At 44.7% G+C, this 11,666-nt stretch overlaps 1 protein-coding gene and 1 long non-coding RNA gene across 2 annotated transcripts in view; both read left to right on the plus strand.

Moving 5' to 3' along the window:
• Positions 1 to 570: 570 nt before the first annotated feature.
• The window catches only part of LOC111975092 (DNA ligase 1-like), a 19,671-nt gene continuing 8,575 nt past the window's right edge, over positions 571 to 11,666 (plus strand). The window contains 19 exon segments of the mRNA XM_070447066.1: positions 571 to 751; positions 2,476 to 2,745; positions 3,007 to 3,178; positions 3,767 to 4,025; positions 4,394 to 4,510; positions 4,590 to 5,084; positions 5,406 to 5,682; positions 5,949 to 6,032; positions 6,621 to 6,677; positions 6,872 to 6,930; positions 7,214 to 7,327; positions 7,426 to 7,592; positions 7,768 to 7,844; positions 8,325 to 8,416; positions 8,872 to 8,971; positions 9,173 to 9,258; positions 9,442 to 9,557; positions 10,732 to 10,827; positions 11,034 to 11,144. Coding sequence (XP_070303167.1) covers positions 735 to 751; positions 2,476 to 2,745; positions 3,007 to 3,178; positions 3,767 to 4,025; positions 4,394 to 4,510; positions 4,590 to 5,084; positions 5,406 to 5,682; positions 5,949 to 6,032; positions 6,621 to 6,677; positions 6,872 to 6,930; positions 7,214 to 7,327; positions 7,426 to 7,592; positions 7,768 to 7,844; positions 8,325 to 8,416; positions 8,872 to 8,971; positions 9,173 to 9,258; positions 9,442 to 9,557; positions 10,732 to 10,827; positions 11,034 to 11,144 — 2,766 coding nt within the window. The 5' untranslated portion in view covers positions 571 to 734.
• The window catches only part of LOC139028808 (uncharacterized), a 1,858-nt gene continuing 1,751 nt past the window's right edge, over positions 11,560 to 11,666 (plus strand). The window contains exon 1 of the long non-coding RNA XR_011481021.1: positions 11,560 to 11,609. This is a non-coding gene — a long non-coding RNA (uncharacterized lncRNA). The remainder of the gene's footprint in view (positions 11,610 to 11,666) is intronic.

Below are 11,666 nucleotides of genomic sequence, written 5' to 3' on the forward strand. Positions count from 1 at the left end.
GCGTCTGCTAAATGACTTAAATGTAAATGTAAATGAATGTGGGGAATGATGATGGAGAGTAGTGGAGGAGGAGGAGGAATGCAAGGGAGAGTCTTTCCTCTTTTGACATTATAATAGATGTCCTATTGTTTGGGATGTCTTTGTAGTTTTATATGTATGATGAATTGTATGTGAATGTCACAGAGTTTACAGTGTACTTTGATATTTATTCTATTTAATATTGCATGTGCTTTTACTTATTCTAGATTTCATGAAATAAATAGGTTTAGTCGTACAAACCTGTGACATGAACAGTACACTTACTTTCTCAGCAATCTTCAACAGAGAAGTACCTGTTGTGTATGACAATAAAATAGTTCAATTATCAAACTGTTGTTCTGCATTATAAGCCAAATTTGCTTTGCATGACAAAAGGCCCATTTCCATTTTGTGCTCAATGATGTTATCAAAACATAGGCCTGAAAGACTCATGTGAAACATCATCACGATCAGAGCCATACTGCTGCTATATAATATATTCCACTCCAGCAGGTGGCAGTATCGCAAATGTCGTTACCTCGACACCACACTGGCAACATGATTCCCTCCCTTGCAGAAACGTCTGACGTTGTTTTGGCGCGGAACGTTTCAATCGCATTTCTGCGCGGGTAATGTCCTTTTGTTGTTAGCTAAACACGAAGTTRAATTGTAGTGTATAACCAGTAATTTAACACATCAGAAAACTACAAGACAGCATGCAGCGAAGCATATCGTAAGTAAAGTCAGCATTGGTCTKTGCAACACTAGTCAAGTAATGTTAGCTAGCTAGCTAGCTAGGTTGGCTAACTCAGTTTGCTTTTGTGCTAGGTAACGTTAGTTAACTACACTAGCAAAATGAGTTCCTTGCCATCATCTAGCTAACTGGCTTGAGGTACATTGAAACTAGCTAGTTGGCTTCTTTGTGGTTGCAAAGATGTGAACAACACACACGAGGTCAAACCCCTTGGACTTTGTGTTGATAATTAGGTGAAAATGACTTCGTCTCGGGCCTAACTAACGTTACACCCGTGCCAATATATCCTCCAACCACCGGCTAAGAGGGCATTATCACTTTTATACTACGGGTTACCAACATGTTAAAAATAATGATTGACATATTTTCATTAACGTTATTTTGATTAATTTATTCATGCTTCCACAATATATATATATATATATAACGCGACTCAGTCGTTCAGTTGTTTTTTTGGTTCTGTATCTATGAACGCGACCCAGCCTACTGTTCTAAATGTTCCATTGCCATACTGGCTGGCAACGTTCTTATCGCTAGCTAGCTAGCCAACTACAGCTAACTTAAAGTAACGTAAAAAAGAGTAACAGCTGCATTTAAGTTGTTTTCTAGTGACATTTATTTGGATACGTACATAACAGTAAGCCAATGAGGGGCGATTTCGCCTGGCATAGAAAATGTGTTCACTTGTCAGGACACTGTTGTTCAGAGGAACTAGCCAACAACACAGCTAACACAATCACTTCAAACACGGAAGCTGTAAATATGGAGAACTAGRTGTACTTCGTTTCGTTMTACCTTTTTAAATTMAAATTCCTTTGTGTATATATATTAAATGATGCCAGCTGATTCATGATTTAGACTGGCTGAGAAACGCAGTCTGTCTCGTCCCGACACGTTCATTACTATGGGACAGCTGGAGATAGAATTTGAATATTGATTTTTTTGTTGCAAATGTCATTAAGCCAGACAGTATGGTTTATACACATCTCCGCTGTTGAAAACTAAATGTTGGTCAGAAAGAAATGCGAGATAYTGTCTAGATACTTTTTAAAGTGGAGATCAAGTGTATATTTTGCTTGGCTGGGCTGATGAGACAGTGGATTGTGCAGTTGGATGAACAGAGTAAATGGGCATTTTTAATGTCATAGATTTAGCTGGTGGTATCTTGTGGAATAGACACTGGCTGGAATGCACTTTTAACCAATCAGCATTCAGGATTAGACCCATCCGTTGTATAATTAAGCAATACCGCTCGAGGGGGTGTGGTATAWGGCCAATATACAACCTCTAAGGGCTGTTGTTAGGCGCAACGCAACGCTAAGGGCTGTTCTTATGCAGAGTGCCTGGACACAGCCCTGGTATATTGACCCTATATCACAAAKCCCTGAGGTGCCTTATTGCTATTGTAAACTGGTTACCAATGTAATTAGCGCTGTAAAAATAAGTGTTTTGTCATACATGTGGTATACGGTCTGATATACCACGGCTGTCAGCCAATCAGCATTCAGAGCTCAAACCACCCAGTTTATAATATCATATAACGTTAGTGCCTGTCTCATAATTCTACTTGACACCTGCCTTAATATAAAGCGAATCATGAGACACAACGGCGTGTTTGTGTCATGCATAATGTAATTTTTACCTTTACAGTATCTACATATGTTTTCTTTCTGACTTCTGTTAAATTTTCTTCTGCCCTAAAGATCTTTCTTTCAGCCCAAAACGGGCAAAGAGAAGGAGAGCAAAGAAAGTGATGGACCGGTGAAAGACAAGTCGGTGAAAGACAAGTCGGTGAAAGACAAGTCGGTGAAAGACAAGTCGGTGAAAGACAAGTCGGTGAAAGACAAGTCGGTGAAAGACAAGCCGGTGAAAGACAAGCCGGTGAAAGACAAGCCGGTGAAAGACAAGCCGGTGAAAGACAAGCCGGTGAAAGACAAGCCGGTGAAAGACAAGCCGGTGAAAGACAAGCCAGAGTAAGTGTTTAAGGCCAGGGGGTGAGGGTGGCAGGGTTTTCACGGGTGTAGCCAGAGCCATATATTTAAGTTAAACACATGGCCCTGGGTGTAGTTGTCTATACAGGAAACAGATTACGTTTGAAGTTTGTGGTAGAGTACTTGCCTGAATAGCAAAGCAATCAGCAACGGCGAAAGCGAACAGAATGTAGAATGACCGATATGAGAGTAGGTATTTGCAGTGTCTCTCTATAATGTATTTTTATTTTCCATCCTTACTAGACCAGTCAAAAGGCCTCTCAAAGTTCAGAATGGGGTCCATGAAGAGCCTGATTCGCCAGTAAAGAAGTTCACTAAACGCAGTCGTCAGATCTTGGACAGTGATGATGATGATGATGATGAGGCTCCAGCCGGAATAGAACAGGAGCAAGAGGACAAGGCTGTGCAACCCAAGGTAGGTTTTACATTTCCCACCTCATATCCTCCTCTACGTAAACAAGCTCTAATCAGGACTTTGGATCCATCCCATATGGCAAATATATTATCTCCAGTTCAGTGCCCCAGCTATGTGTTTGGTTTGCTAACTCTCTAGCTAAGTGGCTAGATCAAGCTTCTAGGTTACAGCAGAGACTATCAAGGACCTCCTGGATCAAGGTCCCTGCTGCCTAAATTAGTTTTGTGCGTCAAAACAATAACATTTTGTTTTTTAGAGCCCCTTGCGTGCGCTGCTGGTAATACTGTCTACCCCTGTACAGGAACAGCATGACTGTATGAACGTTTGGTTACCAGCCAACCCTACTCTGGTCTTTACCATTTGAAACAACTGTAAAGCCAAAGGAGGGTGTGTGTATATAAAGATGCGACTGACTATGCATTCCAAATGGCATCATATTCCCAATACAGTGCCGTCTTGACCAGGTCGCTCTTGAAAAACAGATTTCACCTAAATGAGACCTGGGTAAACAAATACAAATCTAGGAAATAGTGGCCGTTTGTGACCCTCTCTGTGTATATAGATCTGAACTTTGTCTCTCCCCCACAGGATGAAGTATTCAAGGCTGTTACCACCCCCCTGTCCCCCGCCTCTCCAGTGACCACATCCGCCTCTCCAGTGACCWCATCCGCCTCTCCAGTGACCTCATCCGCCTCTCCAGTGACCTCATCCGCCTCTCCAGTGACCWCATCCGCCWCTCCAYTGACCWCATCCGCCACTCCAGTGACCCCAGCTGCCTCCCCCACCCCTGGAACCCCTGACACCCCCACTTCCATCTCACCTTCCGGAATACCCAAACGCCGCACCGGTCGGTCTCTAGCTGTATAAGTCCAACATCTACTAACACACTGTTAACAAAGTTGTCTGTTTTTAATGTTGAATGTGGAAATATGTTGAATATGTTTAAATATGTCTGAAAATAGGATAAAGCATTTCCATATCTGGGGTTACTTGTTGCAGGTGCGTGGGGAATTATTCAATGATAACAAAGAGAAAATACTTCCACACAAGTTTTTTTTATTTTTATGAACAGAATAAATATATTTCTAAGAACTACATCAATTTGATCAATGTCACAAAAATGTGTTCAGCAATGATGCATCTCTTAGTTGTTTCTATCTTCTCTGTAGAGTAGTGGTGCATCTCTAACTAGTTGTGTTTCTATCATCTCTGTAGCAAGGAAGCAGTTCCCTAAGAGAAAGCTGGACAGCCGGAGTGGCAGTGAAAAGGAGGAGGAAGAACAAGGACAGCAGAATAAAAGAGCAAAGGTTGAGGAGACACAGGACAGCACCGGTAAGGGTTTCCTCCATTACAAGTGATCCTACCCCTTCTCTCTTCTGTTGCATCACTCCATTTCTCTTTTTCTCTGTAGAGAATGAAGAGGAAGCGATGGACGTGGGAGGAGAGAACAGTGTGGATAAGCCTGGGGTGGCGCAGAACAACCCGGAGGAGAAAGAGACGGATGAAGAGAAGACCAAAGATGGAGAGAAGGAGAAAGCACTTGATGTGAAAGAGACCGCGACTGAGAAGGCTGAGGAGGAAAAAGGAAAAAGTGAAAAGGCTAAAGAGAGAAGCCCTAAAGAAAGAAGTCCTAAGGGTCAAAAGGCTAAGGAAAGAAGTCCTAAAGAAAGAAGTCCTAAGGGTCAAAAGGTTAAAGAGAGAAGTCCTACGGGTCAAAAGGCTAAAGAGAGAAGTCCTAAGGGTCAAAAGGTTAAAGAGAGAAGTCCTAAGGGTCAAAAGGCGGTAAAGGATGAGAAAGAAAAAAGAAGTCCTAAAAATGAAAGGAAGGAGGAGAAAGACATGAAAGAAGAGAAAGTGTCAGAAAGCCCCCAAGCCAAGAAAGTCCCCACCATCAGCAGTTTCTTTGGTGAGGTTTTCCCCATTTTACTTCCTGCCTTGCACAGGAACATCTCTATGAATGACTTTGCATTCTGCAGTTTGTTTAGAAGAAACCMGAAGGAGTGTAACATTGCTTCTCAAGTGGCACGGAATAGMGTGCCATTTGGGATTTAACCTACATTTTGTTTTGAAGAAATCTGAAGGAGTGTAAGAGACTTGTAAACTGCAGAGATGGCAGTGGAACAAGGACATGCAACATCCTTTGTACTTTATACTTGAAAAAGCTTGTTTGACAAACCGTATGCTCCAAACTCCAAGTCTGAATGTTGGTTTCTTCTCTGTTATCTAGCTCCCAGGAAGGCTGCTGTAAAGATGGAGAGACCAGAGAAGAGTGAGGGAGACGGAAAGGAGAAGAGCGAGGGAGACGGAAAGGAGAAGAGCGAGGGAGACGGAAAGGAGAAGAGCGAGGGAGACGGAAAGGAGAAGAGCGAGGGAGACGGAAAGGAGAAGAGCGAGGGAGACGGAAAGGAGAAGAGCGAGGGAGACGGAAAGGAGAAGAGCGGGGAGTATATAAAGGAAGAGGCGACGGTGTCCCGTACCCCGGAGGACGTTAAAGACAAGAAAGGGTAAGAGAGAATCACAGATGGTTATGAAAATATGTTAACTTTACACCATGGCTTCATCCCATTCTCCACCCTTTTCCCAAAATMMGTGCTTTGGTCAATGGTGGAATCTCCCTCTAGCCAATGATTACAACAATCTATTGCTTTTAAAAGTGTCACTCTAAGTGTATCTCTTTGAAGGAGTAGCTGTACATGTGTACATTCATGTTTTCTCCAGTGAGTTGAATAGTGCAGTATACTGTATTAATCTGAGTGTCTTTGACCCCCAGAGAGAAGACTGCCCAGGCCCAGTATGACCCGTCCAGACCCAACTATCACCCTGTAGACCACGCCTGCTGGAGCCGGGGACAYAGGTACGTCCAACCCCCTTAACACWGCTAGAGCTGGGACGATAACTGGACATTATCCACACTGACCAACCCAACCATTTAAAAAWATATATATATTTTACTGACATCGATAATAACAAGAATTTGCTTTTACTAGGAGTTAAATAAGCCTAATATGGCCTATTGCTAATGAGAAAATTAAGAATATAAACATTTGTAGGYGTATTTTAAAGGTTCACCTAAAGTTACATTAATCAAATGAATAAGCACCAGGTATCGTTCAATTTATCGGTATCGAGCTAAAATTCAGTCAATTTATCGCGATGTGGATTTTTGTCCACGTTGCCCAGCTCTAGCCACACGACTCAGCCGTATACCTCAACCTGGGTCCTATTCACTAGGTACCAAACGAAAGCAAATGGGCCGAAACGGAGAGGGACTACCTGAACTMGTCCAATAAGAAACGCTTGTTTTCATTTCCTGTTCCAAAATGATTTTGCTGCGATGTGCACTAATGATTTCCACCCTGAACAACCTACACTGGACATATGTACTGTAAATAAGTCTCAACGGAGTTGTATTCAATGTTTTGTCTAATTTTCTCTTTCACAGGGTCCCGTATTTGGCTGTTGCACGCACCTTTGAAAAGATTGAGGAAGATTCTGGCAGGTATAAGAGATTTCAATAGACCTCCCAAGTCGTAACTGGTTAGTTCTTGGGTGTATCCCAAATGGATCCCTATGTAGTGCACTATCTAGGTAATGGGGTGCCATTTGGGACAGCCTGTGTTTTATTGTAGTGTAATTTTCCCTTTTATATTGTTTTACATACTAATTGCATTTCTTTCTTTTTTTTGTTTCTAGATTGAGGAACATTGAAACATTATCTAATCTCCTACGCTCTGTTATCGTCCTCTCTCCAGGTAAAATAGCTTTTATTAGTTTTTCCCCACGGTGTGTAGATGTGGAGCCCAGGTGCAGGATGCCAACATCCCAAATGGTATTCTAATATTCCCTATTTAGTGCACTACTTTTGACCAGACCTCTACGGCACTATCTGTAAAGGAACACTGTGAAATACCCTGGATATGTCCCAAATGCCACCCGATTCCCTATGGGCCCTCGTCAAAAGTAGTGCGCTATATCGGGACTAGTGTGCTGCAGATKGTGTGCTGAGTGTTTGTCTCTGTTGTTGTTCTTGCTCAGAGGACCTGCTGTGCTGCGTCTACCTGTGTCTCAATCAGCTGGGTCCTGCTTACATGGGGCTGGAGCTGGGAGTGGGAGACACTGTTCTGATGAAGGCTGTCGCCCAAGCTACTGGTGAGACACACACACACYCACGCTATCTGTGTTGTTGTTATTTATCTTCCTTTGCTTTTGGGCTTAGAACTCTCTCACATCTTTGTTCTTGTTGCCAGGGCGACAGTTGGACAAAATCAAGGCGGAGGCTGCAGAGAAGGGGGACTTGGGGTTGGTGGCTGAGAGTTCCCGTAACAACCAGAGAATTATGTTCCAGCCAGCCAATCTTATTGCGGGGGGTGTGTTCAACAAACTGAAAGACATCGGGAACATGAGTGGGAATTCTGTGAGTGTGTGAGAGTTTAACACCGTAAAACTCTCAAATCGTTTTGACAAATTCACTGATTGTTTTCTTAAACAGTTCTCTGTCCTGGGAATAGGATGATGAATTTATTATTAATCCGTCTAGAATTTGATTAAAAGGAATTAATTATTTTCTCTCTCTCTCCCCCTGCCTTTAGGCCATGAATAAGAAGATCGACATCATCAAAGGTCTCTTTGTAGCCTGTCGTTTCTCTGAAGCCAGATACATTGTCAGGTAATGGTCCCCACTTCTTTCACTATACTACTGGTCAAACTGAGGATGTCTCCTAAATGACAGCCTGTGCTCTATGTAATGCAATACTTTTGACCTGAGCCTTATTGACCTGTCTTTCTGCACTCACTGAGTTCTAGCCTCTGTTCATTTTATATGTGATCCATTATTATTTTGTTGTTGTATCTTCCGGTCACCTGTTATTGGTTTACACAGGATATAGTTGAGCATGTTGTCTTGCTTCATTAGCCAAGCTGTTTTATCACTCCTGTCTGCCTGCACATTCACAAGTCGTCACCCCGCTGGTCGGTACCGTTATGCGTTCAAATAAGATAGGATCTCTGTGACTATTAAGTTATGTGTAATTCTATAMTACTTTATAACTGTTTGTTTACCAGCTGCTACGTACAACACCAGTACATGTACAGCATCAGACAAAAAGCAGGACATCATCAATGCATGTCTGTGTTGATTGATCGACAGGTCGCTGGCAGGGAAGCTGAGGATTGGCTTGGCTGAACAGAGTGTACTCTCTGCCCTGAGTCAGGCCGTGTGTCTGACTCCTCCAGGACAAGGTTAGCCAGCCAACGTCATTACAACATTTTCACAATGTTTAAACAACATTACCTCCCAACTATACCACGTTTTCAAAATACTATCACATTACCACAACACCGTCAAAGCGTTTTCACAACAGTGCCCCCCCCAGACATTACCACAACATCATCAAAGCGTTTTCACAAACAATCACCACACCCAAACAAAAACACAAAAAAAAAAAAAACAAATCCCAACAGTCCCCCCCCCCCAGACATTACCACAACACCGTCAAAGCGTTTTCACAACAGTCCCCCCCCCAGACATTACCACAACATCGTCAAAGCGTTTTCACAACAGTGCCATAACATCATCAAAGCGTTTTCACAACAGTGCCCCCCAGACATTACCATGTTGGTTCACAACATAACCTCTACATACAATATTAATGTCTGCCTTTGAAGCAACTGAGACGTTAGTGTGTGTGTTCCAGACTTCCCTCCGGCGGTGGTTGACGCGGGGAAAGGAATGAGTGCAGAAAAACAGAAAGCTTGGATAGAAGAGAAGAGCCTTGTCCTCAAACAGACTTACTGGTACTAAACCTGCTAAATACAGCTGTAGTCGGTGTGTTCCTTACCCGAACGGCCCCCTATTCCCTATATAGTGCACTACTTTTGACCAGGGCTCGTAGGCTTCTGCACAATGTAGTACACTATGTAGGGAATTGTAGTGCCATTTGGGACAAAGCCTGTGTGAATTAGATTTTCTTAATGGATTTCTTCTGTCCCGTCCAGTGAGATGCCCAACTATGATGTCATCATCCCAGTCATRCTGAAGGAGGGGATTGATGAACTCCCCAACCACTGCAAACTCACTCCAGGCAATAATAATCATTTAMTACATTTTTAAAGRGCTTTTCATTACATCAAGAATCCCAGAGTACTTAAAGCGGGAGGGGAAATGTCAACCTTTTATGAGTAGATGATGAGGTACTGACCATCGGGGTTGTTGGTGTGGGAGGGTGCATTGTTTCGGTGTGGTATTTCTGACCCCTGTTCCTCAGGTGTACCGTTGAGGCCCATGCTGGCTCACCCCACCAAAGGTGTAGGAGAGGTGATGAAGAGATTTGATGAAGCTGCCTTCACCTGCGAGTACAAGTATGATGGAGAACGAGCACAGGTAGGTGTGTGTGTGTGTGTGTGTGTGGTTGCTCACTTTTGTGTGTCCTATACATGTGTCAGCTACATGTTTGTTATATCTGTGTGTGTGTGTCCTGGTTAGGAAGCAGACATGGTGCTATTGTGCCTCAGGTCGTGAGGCCCTCCCGGGCGGAGGCTGTAGAGCCCTGTGAGGCCCTCCCGGGCGGAGGCTGTAGAGAGCCCTGTGAGCCCAAGGCCCCCTCCCGGGGCGGGAGGCTGTTTTGTAGAGAGCCCTTGTGAGAGCCCTCCCGGCGGAGGGTGTGGAGAACCTGGATGAGGCGCCTCCCCTGATGCCCTGGTCGATCGGCAGGAAGGCCTCAGCGTGGGAGGCCCTGTTGAGGCCGTCCCGGGTGCGAAGCTGGTGGAGAGCCCTTTGAGTTTCACTCCCGGCGGCGGAGGCTTCGTGTGAGGAGCCCCTGGAGGCCCTCCCCTTAAGTAGGACCTGCGGAGGCCCTGCTGACCGGGAGCCCTGTGAGTGGCCCGCCGGTCGCGGGCTGTTTTGAGAAGCCCTGTTGATGGCCTGTTCCCGAGGATGCTCGCGAGGGCTACTTTCTGGTTCAGATGCCATGGAGAAAGCCGTGAGGCCCTCCCGGGGCGGAGGCTTGATGGAGAGCTGTGTGTGTGTGTGTGGGAGGTACTAGCGCGAGGCCTGTAGAGCAGGCCCGTGCAGTGCCCTCCCTAGGAAATACGCTGTCCCTTGTCAGAGAGGCCCTGTGCGGCCCTTCGCCGGGCGGAGGCGCCCTAACTAGAGTTATGAGCCCCCTGCGGCCCCTTCCGGCGAGGCTGTAGAGAGCCCTGTGACGTGTTGTCCTCTTGGCCATTAAGCTGCTGTGTGACTCCTGAAAGGGCCACCAGATGGCGCTCTAACATACAGCTGGCTCGCAGTGCTTGTGCTCCATCTTTACAGGTTGACCCTGCATATTTCTGTCTAATATAATGTGTATTATGACAGTCGGCAGATGCCTATTCAAAGCAATGGGAAGTAGTGCGTCCATTTTCTTATGAGTGGCCCCTGCYGGAATTGAACCCACTGTTTTGGTGTTTTTAAAGTGTTAAACRCCACCAACTGAGCCACACAGCTCTGCTCTACATACAACAGGAAACTCACTGCCTGTTGGTTGAATGGTTCAACTATTGATAATTGTATTGTGCAGATCCATATCTTGGAGAATGGGGAAGTGCGTATTTTCAGTCGCAACCAGGAGGATAATACCACCAAATATCCTGACATCATCTCCCGCATTCCTACGGTAACAATGACCCTCTCAACACTCATCCCAAATGACAACCTATTCCCTATATAGTGCACTACTTTTGTCCAGAGTACACTACATAGAGAATAGGGTGCAATTTCAGACACAATCTGAGATCATTTTAGCCCCTTTATCATGGACATAAGCACACTGCATGATAACACTTACCTGTCTCTGTCGCTCTCTCGCTGTGTCTCTCTCAGGTAAAGAATGAGTCTGTGATTTCCTGTGTGTTGGACTCTGAGGCAGTAGCTTGGGACAGAGAGAAGAAGCAGATCCAACCATTCCAGGTTCTCACCACACGGAAGAGAAAGGTGACAGGAAAGAAATGAGTGGTCCTCTTACTGAGTTACCATGGTTTCTCTAGTCATTGTCATTACGGCTGGAGGGCTGATTAGCCCAGGTGGCAGTTTCCTCAGTGGTCGTAGGTCCTTTTCCTACCAGGCTCTGATCAAGAAGTGGACTGACCTGTCTGGTTTGACCTGCCAGGAGATGGGCTACCTCCCATCGGCATAGCGCTGATATCAATGACCTGTACTGTGTATTCTGTAGCACAGTAACAGGTATTGATATCAGCCACATCCTACAGATACACAGTACAGGTCATTAGATATCAGCCAGCATCCTACAGAATACACAGTATGAGGTTCATTGATATCAGCATCAGCCACATCCTACAGAATACAAGTACAGGTCATTGATACCATAGCCACATCCTACAGATATACAGTACAGGTCATTGATACACCATGCCACATCCTACAGAATACACAGTACAGGTCATTGGATCAGCCATCAGCCACATCTACAGAATACACAGTACAGTCATTGTAACA

The sequence above is a fragment of the Salvelinus sp. IW2-2015 genome, linkage group LG15 (genome assembly GCF_002910315.2).
Source record: "Salvelinus sp. IW2-2015 linkage group LG15, ASM291031v2, whole genome shotgun sequence".
Taxonomy (NCBI): domain Eukaryota; kingdom Metazoa; phylum Chordata; class Actinopteri; order Salmoniformes; family Salmonidae; genus Salvelinus; species Salvelinus sp. IW2-2015.